The 21,213-nt window shown below is 42.2% G+C and overlaps 2 protein-coding genes across 4 annotated transcripts in view; both read right to left on the reverse strand.

Moving 5' to 3' along the window:
- LOC309703474 (NACHT, LRR and PYD domains-containing protein 3-like) overlaps positions 1 to 20,713 on the reverse strand; it is a 143,609-nt gene extending 122,896 nt beyond the window's left edge. Inside the window, exons 1-13 of one of the 3 annotated variants that reach the window (XR_014275909.1) lie at positions 20,617 to 20,713; positions 19,828 to 19,943; positions 18,967 to 19,080; positions 18,170 to 18,274; positions 17,753 to 17,878; positions 17,190 to 17,315; positions 14,455 to 14,533; positions 14,101 to 14,320; positions 12,138 to 13,935; positions 10,508 to 10,681; positions 10,192 to 10,365; positions 9,252 to 9,298; positions 7,716 to 9,076 (exon numbers count right to left, since the gene is read on the reverse strand). Coding sequence is in view for 1 of the 3 variants with exons in the window: in XM_082528328.1 (XP_082384454.1) it covers positions 8,538 to 9,076; positions 9,252 to 9,298; positions 10,192 to 10,365; positions 10,508 to 10,681; positions 12,138 to 13,935; positions 14,101 to 14,320; positions 14,455 to 14,533; positions 17,190 to 17,315; positions 17,753 to 17,878; positions 18,170 to 18,274; positions 18,967 to 19,080; positions 19,828 to 19,916 (3,591 nt within the window). In the remaining 2 variants the exon portion in view is untranslated. The other 2 variants (XR_014275910.1, XM_082528328.1) reach the window with 2 other exon arrangements.
- The window catches only part of LOC309703691 (protein NLRC3-like), a 169,816-nt gene extending 149,087 nt beyond the window's left edge, over positions 1 to 20,729 (reverse strand). Inside the window, exon 1 of the mRNA XM_082528640.1 lies at positions 20,623 to 20,729. The gene's annotated coding sequence lies outside the window, so the exon portion shown is untranslated. The remainder of the gene's footprint in view (positions 1 to 20,622) is intronic.
- Positions 20,730 to 21,213: the final 484 nt, after the last annotated feature.

Raw genomic sequence — 21,213 nt, forward strand, 5'->3', positions numbered from 1 at the left:
TGCTTCTTACGGAGCCACTCCTTTGTTGCCCGGGCGGTGTGTTTTGGATCATTGTCATGTTGGAAGACCCAGCCTCGTTTCATCTTCAAAGTTCTCACTGATGGAAGGAGGTTTTGGCTCAAAATCTCACGATACATGGCCCCATTCATTCTGTCCTTAACACGGATCAGTCGTCCTGTCCCCTTGGCAGAAAAACAGCCCCATAGCATGATGTTTCCACCCCCATGCTTCACAGTAGGTATGTTGTGCTTGGGATGCAACTCAGTATTCTTCGTCCTCCAAACACGACGAGTTGAGTTTATACCAAAAAGTTCTACTTTGGTTTCATCTGACCACATGACATTCTCCCAATCCTCTGCTGTATCATCCATGTGCTCTCTGGCAAACTTCAGACGGGCCTGGACATGCACTGGCTTCAGCAGCGGAACACGTCTGGCACTGCGGGATTTGATTCCCTGCCATTGTAATGTGTTACTGATGGTGACCTTTGTTACTTTGGTCCCAGCTCTCTGCAGGTCATTCACCAGGTCTGAACACTTTGGCACCACAGGCCCAGATTCAGCTGTGAACCTGTTACATGAAATCCATTACCTGTTTACGTCCAGTCACTCGATCAGCTGTGCTTAAATGTTTCATTTTAATAAAACTAGTCAACAGGAAGTAGAATAAATAGGAATCAATCATTTACTGACAGCATTTACGCGTATGATTTAAATAAGTGCAGATGTTGTATCAGGTATAACTGCACACAGTAACTGTATTACAATAAGGACTTAACAGAGCCCTCTGGTGGAGCCTCTAAGTACTGCATTGACTAGAATCCACCTCTTCCTCCTTAGCCTCACACCACCTGCTACACCTCTACTCTTCTATGACTACAGTCATCCACACGACTGAGGTGAGGTCACATGGTTTATATTCATATGTAAGGAGCACAGAGATGTCCTAGCAGCTGACCTCAGGTCAGTTTAATGACTGTGAGCTCAGATCAGCAGCTCTGTTATTCTCACTGTGAAAGGGAGACACTCAGACACAGCGCTCATGTCAGCTTGTTCTCATGCAGGAGGATCAGGAGCTCCATGTTTGTCATATTCTTTATTTTTGAATCATGGTGTGTTTCTGCCATCAGAGTCTGTCATGAGTACTCCAGGTTTCACAGCAGCTCTTCTGAATGCTGAGGAGGACTCCAACCTCATGTTTCACCTCTGAGGTTCTGATGTCTGTGAACACTCGTGTTTCTTCTCTGGGCTCATCTGGATAAAAACACCTTTCTGTGTTTGAGTCCAGCCTCATTCTGACTGACTGTTAGCCTTTAAGAGAAAAACATGTCTTTTATTTATTTAGATATTTATTATGAAAACAAACTCAAGACCAGAGCAATTCAATTCAATTCAATTTTATTTATATAGCGCCAAATCACAACAAAAGTCGCCTCAAGGTGCTTCATAGGTACAGAGAAAAACCCAACAATCATATGACCCCCTATGAGCAAGCACTTTGGCGACAGTGGGAAGGAAAAACTCCCTTTTAACAGGAAGAAACCTCCAGCAGAACCAGGCTCAGGGAGGGGCGGGGCCATCTGCTGTGATTGGTTGGGGTGAGAGAAGGAAGACAGGATAAAGACATGCTGTGGAAGAGAGACAGAGGTTAATAACAGGTATGATCCAATGCAGAGAGGTCTGTTAACACATAGTGAGTGAGAAAGGTGACTGGAAAGGAAAACCTCAATGCATCATGGGAATCCCCCGGCAGCCTACGTCTATTGCAGCATAACTAAGGGAGGATTCAGGGTCACCTGGTCCAGCCCTAACTATATGCTTTAGCAAAAAGGAAAGTTTGAAGCCTAATCTTGAAAGTAGAGATAGTGTCTGTCTCCCGAATCCAAACTGGAAGCTGGTTCCACAGAAGAGGGGCCTGAAAACTGAAGGCTCTCCCTCCCATTCTACTTTTAAATACTCTAGGAACAACAAGTAGGCCTGCAGAGTGAGAGCGGAGCGCTCTAATAGGGTGATATGGTACTACAAGGTCATTAAGATAAGATGGGGCCTGATTATTTAAGACCTTGTATGTGAGGAGCAGGATTTTGAATTCAATTCTGGATTTAACAGGAAGCCAATGAAGGGAAGCCAAAACAGGAGAAATATGCTCTCTCTTTCTAGTCCCTGTCAGGACTCTTGCTGCAGCATTTTGGATTAGCTGAAGGCTTTTCAGCGAGTTTTTTGGACATCCCGATAATAATGAATTACAATCGTCCAGCCTGGAAGTAATAAATGCGACTAGTTTTTCAGCGTCACTCTGAGACAGGATATTTCTAACTTTAGAGATGTTGCACAAATGGAAGAACGCAGTCTTACATATTTGTTTAATATGTGCGTTGAAGGACATGTCCTGGTCAAAAATGACTCCAAGGTTCCTCACAGCGTTATAGAGCACACCTGATCACATGACATGTGAAGCTGACACAGGCCCAGAGTGAAAACCTCCATTGTTATAATTGCAAACATAACGAGGGGAGATCATATCTAATGACTCAGTTTGTTGTGCTTTGCACTGATTTATTATTGTACACTCTCACTTGTTCACAGAGGCAGAAACCGTGTTAGAAGCACAGAATCTTTACAGTCTCAACATGTTCAAAATGAGATCTGGCCACTTGTTCATCAAAGTTACTCACAGACAGCAGGTTTATAATAAGGACGTTTATTAAAAGCTTTGCAGGTTTATCATCACAGATCATCGAGTGTAGTAGCACGTGTCACTGTGGAGACAGTTTCAGATGTTTTCTGAAACATGGCTTTGACCATGAATTAAAAGGTCTGACCTGGTTAAACTGGGCATACACTGTGCGATTTTTTTACGTCGCGTTATTCAGCTACTGCTCAAACTGTACAATTGAATCTCAGGGATAGAAGTTCATAGGTCAGGATATTCCATACAACATCCAGATCTTCTTCTGATGACGGTAAGATGAGCCTGCAGCCTGTCAGCATCAACGGGGAGTGCGTGGAAAGGGTCTCCAGTTTCAAGTTTCTGGGTGTGCACATAGACACAGACCTCCAATGGAGCTCTAACACCTCTGCGGTCTTAAAGAAGGCCCAACAGCGTCTCCACTTTCTGAGAATCCTCAGAAAAATGGACCTGAAGAAGGAGCTGCTGACCGTCTTCTACCGCTGCTCCATTGAAAGTGTGCTGACATATTGCATCGGTGTGTGGTTCTCCAGCTGCACCACAGCACACAGAAAGGCACTCCAGAGGGTCATCAACATGGCCCAAAAAATCATTGGACATCCTCTTCCCTCCCTGAAGGACCTGTACAGCACTCGCTGTCTCAAGAGGGCACGCAGCATCCTACGGGACTGCACACACCCAGGACACCGGGTGTTTAAGCTGCTGCCGTCTGGCAGGAGGTTCAGGCTGCTGAGGTCCCGAACAAATAGACTCAAGGACAGCTGTTACAACAGGGCAATAGCCCTGATCAATGTAAATAGCTGACCTGACTGGATACCTCCCTGGACTTTTTAGGGGGGAGGTAACAATGTTTAAAACGATAACAATAATATTTATATTTATAACAAGGTGCAATAATAATTAATGTGCAATAATAACAGTGTGCAATACACATACACTTATTCTTCTTTTTTATACTAAGTTAATATACTGTGTTGTGTTGTTTGTTGCGTTGTGATGTGTCATATCATGTCATGTTGTGTTATATGTAGTGCCGACGTAGGACAGTTTTTCCAATTTCATTGTACTACCGTACTATGCAATGACAATAAAGAGTTATCTTATCTTATCTTATCTTATCTTATCTTATCTTATCTTATGAAGACCAGAGCTGACCACTAAACGGGAGACAGTTTATCTGTGGAGAGACTTCCTGAACTCAGGGACTGTTGGATCTGCTCCACTAGAGAAGGATCATTCAGTTCATTCAGACAGTGGAGCAGATTGATGCTTTTCTCTGCAGACAGATTTTCACTGAGTTTCTCCTTGATTTACTGCAGTGGTTCCCAAACTTTTTTGCTGGGCCCCCCTTTGTTTTACAAGAAAAATGTTCGCGCCCCCCCGGGTGCGCACGCATATGCACGCACACATCCTCCAACCACACACGCCCATATTTTGCTCTATTGCGGTTTATTTCACACCTCAAACATTTAGTAAACAATTAAGCAAATACAAGTAATCTGCAATAAATTACAGGTAGTAATAAAATAAACTACTAACTCTTTTACGCTACGTCCGCACCTAAACAGCGTTTTGAATCACCGAAAACTGAGACTCCTTTTTTGTGTTTACGTGTGGACGAGGAATACAGAGTTCGTCACGCAACGTCAAAGGTATGTGCCTTTTTTCACATCACGCTGTGCGCCACGTTATTGTTTACATGAGATACATTGCAGAATGGGAGATAGAGACAAAATACTGCAGGCTTTACATGCTTACACACGCAGTTACTGTCCCTCCGTTTACAAAGGCAGAGGCGTCACAGTGGGATTATTTTACATGCAGTTGTTTTTTTCATGTGTAATAATATTCAACATTGCTATCAATACATTTTTCAAAAAATGCATCTCTGTGAAAAATAGGTTTAAAAACATAAACAGCTGTGAGATCCTGTTTGTCCGTGATTTGAACCGGGAGAACAAATCGTCAGGATCAGCCTGACGTTATTTGTATCCCGCTGTAACTTTACTGTATAAAGTATAGTATAATATGTATATCTCCAAAATGTTAGGTATAGTTAGTCATTACAAGAAGTGTTTGTGAACTAAAAATCACAAATGTGGGATCCTGTTTGTCCGTGATTTGAACAGCCCAGCGCTGCTCCCAAAGAAAGGAAGACCAGTCCTGCAGGGAGACCTACCTCGGCACTTGAGCAAGTGAAACCAAAGGGAAGATATGCTTCACCATATTTTCTAGTCTTTGGCTTAGACCGGGGTGGGCAATCTCAGTCCACGAGGGCCAGTGTCCCTGCAGGTTTTAGATCTCACCTTAGGTCAACACACCTGAATCACATGATTAGTTCGTTACCAGACCTCTGGAGAACTGCAGGACATGTTGAGGAGCTAATTTAGCCATTTAAATCAGCTGTTGGTTCGAGGACACATCTAAAACCTGCAGGGACACCTGCAGCCCACCCCTGGCTTAGAATGAAGTTGGTTTGGAAACATTTTCAGCGATGCTTTATCTCCTGCTTTGCATTTCTGTAGGCGCCCATGCTAGCAGTGTCCAAGTGTTTTGTTTTGTTTTTCCCCCTTTTCATCCTGCGCCCCCCCTGCCATGGCTCTGCGCCCCCCTAGGGGGCGGGCCCCTCACTTTGGGAAGGTCTGATTTACTGGACTGTTTCCTTAAGCTGGGTTTACACTGTGCAATTTTTGGCTCATTTGAGCCGATTTTTGCAGTCCTGCGACCGGCGGCTGTCTCGGGTCTCTGCTCCTCCTGCGTCCCCTTTCCCTCCTCCACCTGCTGGCCTCCACCACTTGCTAATCTTACTGAATCTGTGGAAGCTCCGCGATAGCCACCGCAAGAAGTAACAAATAACGACCCTATCCTATCTAAATCTAAACCCAGTAACGATTAATGCGTTCCTGATGTTGGCATACTAACTAGTTACCACAATAATAACGTAGTTACTGTAATGCGTTACTTAATAACGCGTTAGTCCCAACACTGCCAATGTGTGGTATCAATGTCTCTGCTCTGAACATCCTGTGGTGTTCAGAGCAGAGACTGCAACACCATCTCTTCCAGTGAGAAGACAAAAAGTGACCTTCAGATGTTTTCTTCACCAAGAGTTTTCTTTGCAGAACTTTGTACCAACCTGCTCACTCTTTAACAAAGTTGTTGCAATGTCTTTTGTTTACCTCATGGAGAGTTAAAGATTGATTCTTAAGTTTTAATCTGAAGTCAATGTTCCCTCAAATTTTTCACGTGTCTGAGCGAACACACAAACTTCCTGAGCGTCCCTTGGACCACTGTGAGCAACATTAGACATGTGCACTGTGGTCACGCCAGCATCGAATCCATCCACGTTACATGTTTATTAAAATAATCAAATTACAGCATTTACATTTATGTTAGACTACTTTTAATTAACTGCTTTAGCCCACTTACAATGAAAATTAAAAACAATCTTGTTCATGACCTGTGTAGTATGTTAACACTATTGGAAGTAAAAATAACTTGAACTCCAACTTTGAAAACAAAACTTTCTTTTTTTTTTATATAAAGCTCTGACTTGTATAATGAGTCTGTGGTCTGGGAGAGAGTCTGTAACTCTCTGTCTGCAAAATACAGTAAATAATGACCAATGTTGGGAAATTAATTATATAGTTACTTCTTCAAAAAAGTTACGGAGTTTTGCAAACAAAGTTTTTTGCAGCTGTTTACCTAAAAATGCAGCAAAGGTATTTTTTTAAATAAACATTTCAAACTATTTATAGAAAAATCAGCTGTTCTGCATCAAATTTGATGCCACACAAATTATTTGTGCCACTCCAAAAAAGTAATTTCTGTCCACTATGAGATAAAGCAGAACATCAGCCTGATACCTGCAGGCCTGACAGCAGCAGATGTATCACTGCTGTAACATTCAGCAGTCGCCTCATTGTTCTGACACACAAAACAAAACTACTGACTACTCCTAAAACTTCCTCCCTTCCTAAACAACTAAAGCCGCATTGCCATATCATTTTCTGATTGGTCGACATGGTACATTTTTCGACCAAAAGGAAAGGGTGGAGTTTTTTTGGTTTTGTTTTTGCTCACAGGCGGAGAGTGCTTTCCAGTGTTTTCCTTATAAAACAAAGTTTTTACCGTTTCTTCCCGCAGTAAATATAAACAACCATAGTATTCAGGAAGAAAACCAAACACTGCAGATATTTTATCATAACTCTGGCCTATCAACACAATTTAAAAACTGGTATAAACGTTTTCCGTCAATTGTTCCGTCTGTCCTGCTCACATCTCCAATGGTTGTACACGTTGTCATTAACGTGGCTTCACTCCACATCAGCCGCTTTGCTAGTTAAAACACCGGTGTCGGCACATAAGGACGCTGTCATAGCCTGTCAACGCTTAGCTGCGTATATACGAATGTGAATCGCATTATCGGCTGGACTTTGGGATAAGGTGGCATCGTTCTTATCCCATACTGGAGCAGCTGGTCTGACTGACTAACAATTCTGTATTGCAGTGTTAAAGTTTTAATTTCAATTTCAATTCAGGTTAGATTTTATTTTTGTGTGCAACACAGGTTTTCTGTGTGCAGAGACCGTGCCAGCAGTGCGCAATTGTGCACGCACACAGCTTAGAGGGAACATTGATTAGAACCATGTTAATAAATTTAATTAGGGTTACTTTCATTTCAAAAAGTAATCCAGTAATGTTGTTGTTAGCAGGGACAGAGTGGGCATTCTGACAGGTACCAAAGTTGTCTGTAAGGTGAAATGCTGAGCTTCTATTGTAGGAGCCATTCTTTGGGTTAATACCTTATGTGGTCACTAGAGGTCACCTTTTTCTGTTTCGATTATGTAATGTAAAGGTATTTAAGGTAGACGCACGTAATCGGTGTCAGGTGTGTCATTGAGAAGGCAAACAGTTTGTGACCGTTGCGCTGTTATGCTAAGTCGATACGGAATAAAGACCAAAAAGGACAAGATACATACTGCTTGATTTATTGGACTGTGAACTTAATTCATGCATAGCTTAGCCTCTACATCTATTTTACATTATATACACAGTTTTCTCAGCACAAAATCAAGTAACTGAACCTAACATATAATTGAAACCATAAAAAGAGATTTTATACAATTCTGAACCAAATTAAAATAATACACGGTGTCCCGGCATTTAAAATTATATGATTAAATATTAAATTAACTTTCAGATTGCAAAATAATTTTTAAAAACTTTGATTTTGGTTTCTCAACCACCCTCTCACTGATGTTAAAGTGCTATGTTTGAGATTACACTGCTGTTCCATATTAAAATCCAATGTGTTAAAATGACAATAAAAACCAATTCACTAACTCAGGGCCCTAACAATGTAACTGTTGGTATATTGTGCAATTACTTATAAGTTAGAGGATTACATACGTCAGAGTGGATCCAGTAGATGTCTGCAGTGCCAGCTTTAGCAAAAGTTAGCAACCAGACCGATAAAACATAACTATAGAGTATTTTGATAGTGAGAACATCTATGAATCATTGTGGAAAGAATGCTTACTGATTAAATAATATATAATCAATACTGGAGGAAGGTTCAGGAGACCATACAGACATTCTGAATTGAATTTAAAAATTGTGTACCGTTTGATCTTTGATATTGTAGTGCCTGAAGGGAACAGGAGAGAATACACAACAAAAAATATGAGCAACACAACTAATTAGAAGGAACACCAGTTCTATATCCACACTATACTGTATACTTACATCACACTTGAACAATAAAATAAACCTTTAATAACAAACAGCCTGTTTAAAAATGCTGAAAATCTGACTTCTGAAGTGTTTCTGTAAAAGGAGGACAGCCTTTAGACTGCACAAAGAAAGACTGAAGAATTTGACCCAAAAACAAACCCAGCATAAAGAGGTTCAGTGAATGTGGTGTTGAAGGTGTGGAGGTGGATCAGAGTGTCAGAGGAGACTCTGTAGAAGGACAGAGTGCCAGCAGGACAGTCCACATACACTGCTACTCTGTTAGAGACAGAGGAGGAGGAGGAGGAGGAGATGGTTGTTCTTGTCTTATTGTGCCAGACAGCATGAGGACCATGATCAAAGCAGCTCAGACTCCACGAATGTTCGTTAAATCCAAGTTCACAGTCATATCTGTCTCCCTTCCTTCTGATTCTTCTGTAACTCACTGATATATCAACCATTCCTCTCCACTTGACCTCCCAGTAACAGCGACCAGTCAGACCATCTCTGCACAGGAGCTGAGGATACTGATCAAATCTGTCTGGATGATCAGGATATGACAGAACCTCCTCCACATGTGTCACCTTCCTGTTGTTGTCAGACAGTTGGAGGTTTGTATGTACTGTGTTTGTGTCGACTGTGAGTTGACAGGAATCTGATGGAGAGAACAAACACAATCCAGCTGCAGTTATTGATCCATCATCTGTTCATTGATTGACACTTTGATGATGACTCCTGACATCAGAGATGTGAATGAGTGATGTGACAGTTTGAAGATGGTTGAATGTGTGCTGCTTTGTTTTCATGAATCACATTAAAAACACACTTACACTTCCTCAGACCTGGTCTCAACCATCGGACTCCAGCAGGCTCCACCCTGAAAGGAGGAGGGGGGTCAGACCAGCACAGTCTCTTTCAGCATGCACACATGGACATTACATGGCTCTCATTCACACACTGTTAGACACTGACTTTGCTAACAAAACGGGAATAGAAAGATCCTGCTACCACACATCTTACAAATAGGACTCTGACTCTTACAATCCACATTTCTTTGGTTGTCAGAAAGTTTTCAGCATCTTTACAGCGGTCACCATCTGGAACATGCTGTAGGTGATGCATTTCTGCAGCTATTTCTGTACCTTGGCTGTCTTCTGTATTCAAATTTGTGCACTCCAGAAAACCTAACATTTAAAAGGGTTGGACTAACATTAGTTTTATAGCTTGTTACACTCCAAATGTTTCCATTTGCCTTCAGACATGATAGCTGACAGGAAGAACACAATTAGAAAGTTAACATTTCCACATTACTTATAGCAGCTAGCTTCAGTTAGCTTCCTTATTTCATCTCATACTAATGAACTCAAAGACGCAGCTTAAATTAACCTGTAATTATCAAAATGTCTATAAGGTTTGTGTACTGCTCTCACCTGAAACACATTAAAATAACCTGTCTCATGCTACAATCCCACCAGCAAATTGAGTGTGCCAAGATTATGACAAAAAACTCTTATGCACTTCACTGTATTTAAACTTTCCAAAGATAACCCAGACTGGGGTATGTGTGGGCCAAAAACCTCTGCGTAATGCTTCAGGAAGGCTGCACTGTCACTGCCCATGCACCAGACTTCTTTATTTCTTTGCACAAGTATTCATGAAAATAATCATTTTTCAAAACTATTTAGTGAAATTGATCCTCTTGACTTAAAATTTAATCTTAATGTGTGTTCTCTATCTATTCATGTGTGGCTGTCACAAGACTCTCCATACCTCAGAGTTTCCAGTCTCCAGCATGGATCACTCATTCCAGCCGACAGCCGTTGCATCCCAAAGCCTCTTGAGTGATTGTAACTCAGATCCAGCTCTTTCAGATGGGAGGGGTTGGAGCTGACAGCTGATGCGAGAGAAGTGCAGCCTTCTTCTGTGATCAGACAGCCTGACAAACTAGAGTCCCACAAATTTAGCAAATGTCTTTAACGTTTTTTGAAAAAATTATTATACTATACTTAAAATAACTGAGAAAGAGAGTAAGCTATAACCATGTCTTTCCTATCTAAATGTAAGTTTAAAAAGCTCTTGATCTGACCTGAGAGTTTCCAGTGTACACTGAGGACTTTCAAGCCCCACTGAGAGAAGCTTCACGCCTGAATCCTGCAGATTGTTGTTACTCAGGTCCAGCTCTTTTAGACTGCAAGACTGGGAACAGAGGACTGTGGAAAGAGCTACACAGGTTCTTTCTGAAAGGTTGCAGCAACTTAGCCTAAAGAGACAAACAAAATACAAAAGTGTTCTACCTTTTCTATAGTTGTAAGCTACTTTGTATCATTTTCATTCATAAATAAATGCTATCTACACTCAACAAAAATATAAACGCAACACCTTTGTTACTGCTCCCATTCCCCATGGGATGGACGTAGAGACCTAAAATTCATTCCAGATACACAATATAACCATCCCTCCCAAACAGTGGTCACAAATCAGTCCAAATGTGTGGTAGTGGGCACATCTGCCATATTGAGATAATCCATCCCACCTCACAGGTGTGCCACATCAGGATGCTGATCTGACATCATGAGTAGTGCACAGGTGTACCTCAGACTGCCCACAACAAAAGGCCACCCTGGAATGTGCAGTTTTGTCTCACAGCAAAATGCCACAGATGCCACAAGCAATGAGGGAGCGTGCAACTGGCATGCTGACAGCAGGAATGTCAACCAGATCTGTCGCCCGTGCATTGAATGTTCATTTCTCAACCATAAGCCGTCTCCACAGGCGTTTCAGAGAATATGGCAGCACATCCAACCGGCCTCACAACCGCAGACCTCGTGTAACCACACCAGCCCAGGACCTCCACATCCAGCAGGTTCACCTCCAAGATCGTCTGAGACCAGCCACCCAGACAGCTGCTGGAACAATTGGTTTGCACAACCAAACAATTTCTGCACAAACTGTCAGAAACCGTCTCAGGGACGCTCAACTGCATGCCCGTCGTCCTCATCGGGGTCTTGACCTGACTCCAGCTCGTCGCCGTAACAGACTTGTGTGGGCAAATGCTCACATTCGATGGCGTCTGGCACATTGGAGAGGTGTGCGCTTCACGGATGAATCATGGTTCACATTGTTCAGGGCAGATGGCAGCTGAGAATGTCCCAGTTCTTGCATGGCCAGCATACTCACCGGACATGACACCCATTGAGCATGTTCGGGATGTGCTTGACCGGCGTATACGACAGCGTGTACCAGTTCCCACGAATATCCAACAACCTCGCACAGCCATTGAAGTGGAGTGGACCAACATTCCACAGGCCACAATTGACAATCTGATAGACTCCATGCGACGATGTGTTGCACTGCATGAGGCAAATGGTGGTCACACCAGATACTGACCGGTTCTGGGTCCCCAGACCCCCAATAGCGCAAAAAACTGCACATTCCAGGGTGGCCTTTTGTTGTGGGCAGTCTGAGGTACACCTGTGCACTACTCATGATGTCAGATCAGCATCCTGATGTGGCACACCTGTGAGGTGGGATGGATTATCTCAATATGGCAGATGTGCCCACTACCACACATTTGGACTGATTTGTGACCACTGTTTGGGAGGGATGGTTATATTGTGTATCTGGAATGAATTTTAGGTCTCTACGTCCATCCCATGGGGAATGGGAGCAGTAACAAAGGTGTTGCATTTATATTTTTGTTGAGTGTATGTACTTACAGAGCTTTTTTAGAGGCTTTCACAACTGGCAGCAGCCTCAGAAGAGCCTCCTCTGAAGCAGAGTATTTTTTCAAGTCAAACACATCCAGATCTTCTTCTGATGACAGTAAGATGAAGACCAGAGCTGACCACTGAGCAGGAAACAGTTTATCTGTGGAGAGACTTCCTGATCTCAGGGACTGTTGGATCTCTTTCACTAGAGAACGATCATTCAGTTCATTCAAAGAGTGGAACAGATTGATGCTTTTCTCTGCAGTCAGATTTTCACTGAGTTTCTCCTTGATGTACTGGACTGTTTCCTGATTGGTCTGTGAGCTACTTCCTGTCTGTATCAGCAGACCTTGGAGGAGAGTCTGACTGGTTTGCAGTGAAAGACCCAGGAGGAAGCGGAGGAACAAGTCCAGGTGTCCATTTGGACTCTGTAACGCCTTATTCACAGCACTTTGATAGAAATGTGTCTCTGTAAAGTATCTTGGTTTTGACCTCTTGGAGGTTGTTTGTAGTTCTTCCAGCAGATTGAGTCCAGAGTTGATGAAGGTCAGATGGACATGAAGAGCAGCCAGAAACTCCTGAACACTCAGATGGATGAAGCAGAACACCTTGTCCTGGTACAGTCCTCTCTCCTCTTTAAAGATCTGTGTGAACACTCCTGAGTACACTGAGGCTGCTCTGATATCGATGCCACACTCTGTCAGGTCTGATTCATAGAAGATCAGGTTTCCTTTCTGCAGCTGATCAAAAGCCAGTTTTCCCAGAGACTCAATCATCTTCCTGCTCTCTGGACTCCAGTGTGGATCTGTCTCAGCTCCTCCGTCATACTTGACCTTCTTGACTTTGGCCTGAACCACCAGGAAGTGGATGTACATCTCAGTCAGGGTCTTGGGCAGCTGTCCTCCCTCTCTGGTTTTCAGCACATCCTCCAGAACTGTAGCAGTGATCCAGCAGAAGACTGGGATGTGGCACATGATGTGGAGGCTTCGTGATGTCTTGATGTGGGAGATGATCCTGCTGGCCTGCTCCTGATCTCTGAACCTCTTCCCGAAGTACTCCTCCTTCTGTGGGTCTGTGAACCCTCTGACCTCTGTCACCATGCCAACACAGTCAGGAGGGATCTGATTGGCTGCTGCAGGTCGTGTGGTTATCCAGAGGCGAGCAGAGGGAAGCAGTTTCCCCCTGATGAGGTTTATCAGCAGCACATCCACTGAGGTGGACTTTCTAGGGTCAGTTAGGATTGTAGTTTTGTGGAAGTCCAGAGGAAGTCGACACTCATCCAGACCATCAAAGATGAACACAACCTGGAAGTCTTCAAAGCTGCAGATTCCTGCTTCTTTGGTTTCAGTAAAGAAGTGATGAACAAGTTTCACCAAGCTGAACTTTTCCTCTTTCAGCACATTCAGCTCTCTGAAAGTGAATGGAAATATGAACTGGATGTGCTGGTTGGCTTTGTCTTCAGCCCAGTCCAGGGTGTATTTCTGTGTTAAGACTGTTTTCCCGATGCCAGCCACTCCCTTTGTCAGCACTGTTCTGATTGGTTCATCTCTTCCAGGTGAGGCTTTAAAGATGTCTTCTTGTCTGATTGTTGTTTCTGGTCTGTCTGGTTTCCTGGATGCTGTTTGAATCTGTCTGACCTCATGTTCATCATTGACCTCTGCAGTCCCTCCCTCTGTGATGTAGAGCTCTGTGTAGATCTGATTCAGAAGGGTTGGGCTTTCTGCCTTAGCGATCCCCTCAAACACACACTGGAACTTCTTCTTCAGTGCAGATTTAAGGTTTTGCTGACAAACTCTGCTGGGAGTTCCTAAAAGAACAACAGACCAAATATACCAACTAAATGTTTAGAAAGTTCAGGCAACAATTTCATGCCCTAAATCATTAGCATTTCAACACATGTGGGTCCCTCTTTTGAAACATTAGTAAATGTTCCAGTTACTCAGCAAAAGAAAATCTTTAGAGAAATCCTCACTGTTCTTCAGACGGTCAACCAGATCCTCCTGCTTCATTCTTCTTAGGAAGTTTACTGTGATTTTCAGAACTGCCTCTCTGTTGCTCCTCCATTGCTCTTCATCTTCACAATGCAATACTGCTTCATCCTCCATCTCACTGCCTTCATAATATGGACTCAAAACCTTCTGGATCTTCTTCAGCTCGTTCTTCACAAAAGTGATGATATTGTTCTCCAGCAGCTGGAACAGAATACTTTATGAATGAGCCAATCAGACTGAAATCATGGAGCCAAACATCAGATCTCTACAAAGAGCAGCATGGAGATGACTGTGAACACAATAGATGTAAAAGTAGTTGTTGTACATGTACAGACCATAAATATGGAGTCCAGCTGTGTTTGATGCTGCTGGGCAGACTGACCACTGGGAACCTCTGAGCTCTCCTGGTCCACACTGTGGAAGAACCATGAAGAATTACATTACACTATCTTTCCACATATACATCCAGCCACGTAAAATGGTCACCTGGTTATTAATGTGCCATTTACGCTTTCAAATAAATTAGTCATGCCTGCTTACTCAAGTTGTGGCTAATCTAAGTTTAACACTTTTGGGATTTGTTTAAATTTAAAAATTTGCAGTGTGAAAGGGACAGTCCAAATGCAAATACAGACACTCTTCTCATGTGCAGAATCTATTTAGTTAGCTAGTTAAGCAATTGTAATTGCAAATGGACAGAATTAACCTGGTCTTAATGAGCGACTATGCAAACAGTAGTGATGTGACGTTCTGTATCGAGGCTTCGAAGCTTGTGTCGAGTAAGGGGGCGTTTCCGCGATGCGCGTATCGAGGCTTGCTTCATTTATGGGAGGAGCTGAAAATGATGATGTCCGAAGCCTCGCTGCCCGGCTGTACCACGTGACTGGTTCATGAAGTGGTTCGAACTTTGCCGCGAGATATGACAGCGATATAAACCCCTCAGACTGCATTCAAAATGTAGGTGTTTGATGGAGAGTTGCGGTTAGTGAGAGTTTGGAGACAGTTTGGAGGTTTATGAGAGTGAGGAGAGAAAGTCAGGAGAGAATGGAGCCAGCTAAGAAGAGGAGGATGTCCTCCCCTGTGTGGGAACATTTTGATCTTATTCCTCCCAACAAGGTATGTAAATTTCTACAGAAGATGTATTTTCATAATACTGATGCTGCAATACAATTTATGTTAAGCTGTCTGTACTTTTGTACAAGGTGAAGTGTTTGCTATGTGCCAGGGAGCTGGGATATAACAACAACACCTCATCCATGCTTAGGCACTACAGAGCTTTGCATGAGAATAAGGGGGACACCGATTGTGGAGCAAGACCAGCTGAGCCATCAAATGCCATGATAATATAGCATGCTGTAATGTTACTAAATGATATAACAATATTATATAACTGTAATAAGTTACGTGTGTGATATTTATATTTGTGCTTTGTCTTTATTGTCTTTCCTCAGGAGAACAATCTCAAATAGATGAAGACCTGGTTAGCATGGTGATTGAGGACTCCCAGCCATTTAGCATTGTGGAGGACAAAGGATTCAAAAGATTTGTTAAATCATTAAATCCTAGCTATGTTCTCCCCACTAAAGGTTATAAAAGCAGTGAAAATTTAGTTTTTACTGAATAAAATATGGGCAGGACTGACGCCTCAGTGTGTAGCTGTCCATACCTCAACGTTACAAAAGCACAACTACCGTCCACACCCCAACCACACCTCACCTCACAGTAAATGATCATTTCCATTTTAAGCATTTCCAAATAATCATTTTCCATACTGCCAGTATAAATATATAAAGTATGCTGCCATCAATACAATATACATGTTTTACACACTCCTTTTGTTGTTGACATTTACAGGCTGTGTGCAAAATGCCACACTCTTCAAATTCATGCCAACTAATATTTTTACGTCCAGTAGGTGTCCTGCTAGAGCAAATGAAGCTTCAAGAAGCTTTGTGCTGGGATGAACCAATTGGATGGAAAGCTTCAGTGCTTCATGAAGCTTCATCTGCCCATCACTAGCAAACAGCTACAGACAATCATTCCTTTTTATACAATGCAATTAGGAGGTTATTCACAGCTGATATATTTTACATATTTTCTATATCGTTTCGTGGGATTGTGCAGTCAAAGCAACACCATCATATTATAATACTCTCAACCTGAATGTAGGGAAAACCACAACATGTTTATATGAAACTGCAGTGTGTTATTTTCATAGTCTCTTGTGCATTATGTTCAGTTTTCTCCACCCCCTGCTCGTTAGGTGATTCCGTTCCCCTGCACCTTGTTTCCCAGCTGTCTCTTTCTCTAATTATCTCATGTGTATTTAAACCCTCATTTTTCTAATTTCTCTGTCTTGTTGTCCTGTTTGAGTCTCACATGCTTCCTGCTTGAAACCAGTTTTGAAACTTCTGTGAAACTTCCTGAATGAATGCCAATGATATGTTTCTTCCTTTAATAAAATTAATCACAAAAGATTTTTCAGATTTCACTAGTTTTTAAAAGTATGCAGCCCAGAGTATGTTACTAAACTGGTGTTAAAGGCATCTCTAAGGGTTTCGTTTCAAACTGAGAAGCTTATCTGGGGTTTTAGAGATCTCGTTCTTTGCATAATAGAATTTACTCAGCTAATTACCACTTTATGTTTAATGGTTGTAAATGCTCCGTCTGCACTGATATGTTCATACTTTAGAGAAGTTCTGCCAGAAGATCATGGCTGTCATGACTACTTTTCATATGTTATATCTGAGTTTTATGAACCTTTGTGTAATGTTTGGTATCTGAAGAACAAACTTGTGACTGTGTTGCTCAAACCGGAGTTCCTCTACCTGATTATATGTAAACATGGCCTGGATTTGTATAGCGCCTTACTAATCCCTAAGGACCCCAAAGTGCTTTACACGTTCAGTCATTCACCCATTCACACAGACATTCACACACACACTACACTAACACTGCTCTTCAGATTATTCTTTACCCTGAGCTGTTTTTAGTATACCGTAGATACCTACTTACACCTCAGTACAGAGCAAACAGCCACTTAATGAGACGGTACTGATGGAAAACGTACCTCCTTCGTTTCCCTGGTTTTAAGGGTATAACGTTTTTCTTGAAAAATAGCGGCGGCTCCTTGGACGCATCACTCTTCACCGACTCACAGCTACGTGTCTGTTTGAAGACAGTTCTTTGACAGATCCTGGTAAGCAAACAATGAGCCATCCCAGAGAAAATTAGATCATAAATGTATACAGTTTAAAAATGAATAACCATTAAATGTTAAAAACAATCCAGAACCCTGAGAGTAGACCGAGATGCATAAAAGGCCTTTTATAGTTCTGCTCTAAAATATTTTTTCTAGATCTACCAGATGAACTCATCTGCTGCCATTATTATTATTAAGAGTCCTGCCTCAGAGCTTTAACCACCTCTGAGCATTGTTTTGGTGTCTGTTACTTGTGAGTCTCTTAGTTAAACCGAACTTCCAAAATCTGATTTCAGGTCTCACTGGTACGTCTCACTAACACTCACATTAATCTTTACAACCATTTTAGGTCTAAATATCAGCTTAAACCCGAGTACAGGGAACCAGGTAATTATAGCGACAGCTCTAATGGACGTTCCAGGAGAGCTCACCTCTTTGGTTTTCCTGCTCTAAAGGTTGATGCTGGTTTCTTGAAGAATAGCGGTGGCTCCATGGAGGTATCACTCTTCAGAGACACACAGCTGTGATCAGGCTCACAGCAGCCTGGTCTGTCATGTCTGCCAGATAAAGAAGTAGACCACCAAGAACAAGTTTATTCAATTCAGTTTTGTTGACATAGCGCCAAATCAGTCGCCTCAAGGTGCTTTATGTTGTAAGGTAGACCCTACAATAATACATACAGAGAGTTTACTAACTCATTCAGAAGACACATAGTAACATAATTGTTCATCATACATGAAAATGTCCTCTGCTGTTTCTGCTGGACTGAACTAAAATGCCACATGACTTCTCGCATGATTCTGAAGATGAGGACACATGAGGAAGAAGATGAGCTGATGTTTACTTACACCATCTCTGAAATAATCTGCTTTTTGAAGAACAGTGGAGGCTCCATGGACAGATCACTCTTTAAGGACACACAGCTGGCATCAAGTTCAGGATAGTCTGATGGTCTGAGGCGGATCGCAGCAGACAGAAAGATCGAGTCCCAGGATCAAGATTAAGATTTCAATTAAAAATATTTTTGTGTTCAGAAAAACATGCAACCACATTATAAACAACAACAATTCTGGATGATTTACAAACAAATATTCGAGTCATTTCTGGCCATTACTCTGTTATTAGCAGGTACAGAAACTAATCCTTCTCCTTTCTGAAACTGTGAACCATGACGCTGCCCTACAGATGGACCCACACACTGTTTTCACCGTTCTCTCCAAAGTCACAGGAAATATAATGCTCACGTTTTCTGTTAAACTTTGTTAATTATCTCGAAGTTACATACAGTGTGAATTTCCACCTACTGAACTTCTCCTCAAACCATCTCACATAAATACAAACAGTTATTTTCTTCTGCAGCCTCATTTAAACCCTTCATCCTCTAACTCTTTGCTGTCAGTCAGACTGATGAAGAAAGTTTTTCCCACCAATGTCTCAGGATCACACGGAGTTGATCAACTGTCGTGATTATATTTCTTATTTTGTTCACACATTTATCTGCAGGCTGAAGCTGCTGACTGATTCTGATGCACAGCTTTATGTTTATGTAAGAACACATAAAGCTGACATGCTGTAGGTACACAAAGCTAATGAAAAGTAACACTGAACACACAAATGTGGCATTAAGGACTCAGTTCCAGCTTACATGTCTGGAGCAAAGAACAGCGGAGGCTCTATGGACTGATTACTCCTCAGAGACACACAGCTGGATTCAGAAAACCTCTGGGGGACATGAGGCCAACAGGTTCTCCCACTGACTCTGGCAGACATGGAGAGAAAACCATGTTAAATCATTGTTCACAGAAGATTCTCTCTCCACAGACATCTGACCTGTAGGAGGTCTCTTCATGTTCTTCCTCCCCACTTTCACCAAGAGCTGCTCACAGACGATTATCATTGGCGCCTCTCTCTAATATTGAACATCTTTACCTTACCTTATGAGTGAGATAACTATGACAGCTGGTGTTACATTAGTAAATATACATTTCTTTCATTCTAAAACTCATTTGTGTTATGATTCATGTAAAATTGCTAATAAATGTTAGAAATAATGAGTATTTATATACTTTAGCCTTTTTTTCTTCACCTGCAGGCATCACCAGCCTCCAGCATGTATTACTCAGAAGAAAAAGTTATATTAAGAAAATTTTAAGAATTATCGTTATTTTTAAAAATCTGCTCTTTGAGCCACTTGTTTGGTCGACTTGTGATGTATTTGTTGATGTTTGATGCTAGAAAAATAACCAGGATAGAAGAAGAAGAAGAAGGGGTTCATTATTTACAGCTTTGATTTGTGGTTGAATGATTTATTTCACAACCAGATCAAACCTCTAAACTGTCCCCTCATGTTCTGTGGAGCCTGGCTGTGTTTGTCACACCCTGAGTTATATGTTCCCACACACTACAGGATGGATCCAGCATGTGTTTATTGGAGCTTTGAGTGTGATGTGAGTGCTGAGCTGTGACATGGAGAAGAGTCATGGACAGTTAGAGATGGTCGTCTCACCTCTGAGCTTTGGTCTGGCTCTCATGTTCCCCACACAGAGTGCTTTTAGAGGGAGGGGCTCCCTCCTCTCTGTCCTCACACTGATCCATGCTGCTCAGCTCACACACTCTTTCTACCTGCAGAGGAAACACAAATCATTCATGTGCACATCAACTGAAACCCTGCTTTCCATCATGTGTGCTGTCCAAATATCAGCTGCTGCTTTCCTGCTTCCTCTCAGTGTCAGCTGGATGCAGTCAGACAGCAGTGTGAGGCAGAGGAAGCTGCAACCAGCTGCTCTGCTTCTATTTAAAGGTTTTACTGATATCTGTGCCGTTATCATATCTGTTTATTGATCCCACTCTTGAAAATTTATACTCCCAGTTTTATATGATTATTACATATTATATTATATTTATCAGTCTTACTCGGTCTGTCCGAGTTACAAACGTTACAAGTGTCGTAACAACCGTCCTTACAGACGATGACTTCCTGTTACAGGAGAACAGCCAGTGTGACGCAGTATTTTTACTCACAGGCCATTGTGTGTAATCCAAAACAGTCCTGTTTATAACAAGTAATAATTGAGTCCGTCTTTCCCTCTGGCAGCACCGTGAAGATAAAGTTCCGTCCGGAGCTCAGAGTGTCTACATTCTGGTGTTGTGCCAAACGTGATCGCACAAACTAACACAATATGGCGAACACGGCCTCGTTGCGGTGCCGTATTCGCAGTCTGAGCTGCGAGTCCGTCACCGTGAACTAAGCTGCACACAGGGAAACATCACGAACATTACACACTCCTTGCGTTACCTGAACACGGAGCTTCACACGGAGACGGTCCACTCACACAAAGTTCAGGAAAAAAAGTAACGAACACGGAAACACCCGAGCAGCTGCTGTTCACCGAGACTGTCTCTTAATCCACGGAGAGAGCCACACCTCCTCACGCACACGGGTGTTTATGAAAACGGGGACTTTCGTTCTTAAAATCTCTCCGCCCACATGTAAACGCCAAAAACAAAGTCAAACGCTGCCAAGAGCGTGCCAAATCCTGACCGAGTAGTAATGTTGGCTTATCGCAAGCTTGGAGGGGGTGTACTTCTGAAGTTTGCGTTTTCTGGAAAGGAAGCGAATTTTTACTTTTCACCTGCCTTCAATCTTTCAAATGTTAATAACTAAAGACAGTATTATGGATGGTCTGTGCAATGCGCAATAAACACAACATATTATTTACTGCCAGATCATAATAGCAGATGATACCACAATGTAACATGCAGGCATTAATCTAACAGTTTCATTAAAAGCTGCATTTTCACAGATATTTCACTTTTATTTGTTGTAGATGCAGCAGAGAGAGTGACTTGCTATGTGCTGAGAAAAAGGAGATCAATTCAGTTCATCACTGAA

Source organism: Aulonocara stuartgranti, assembly GCF_965226115.1.
Source record: "Aulonocara stuartgranti genome assembly, chromosome: 3".
NCBI classification, from domain to species: domain Eukaryota; kingdom Metazoa; phylum Chordata; class Actinopteri; order Cichliformes; family Cichlidae; genus Aulonocara; species Aulonocara stuartgranti.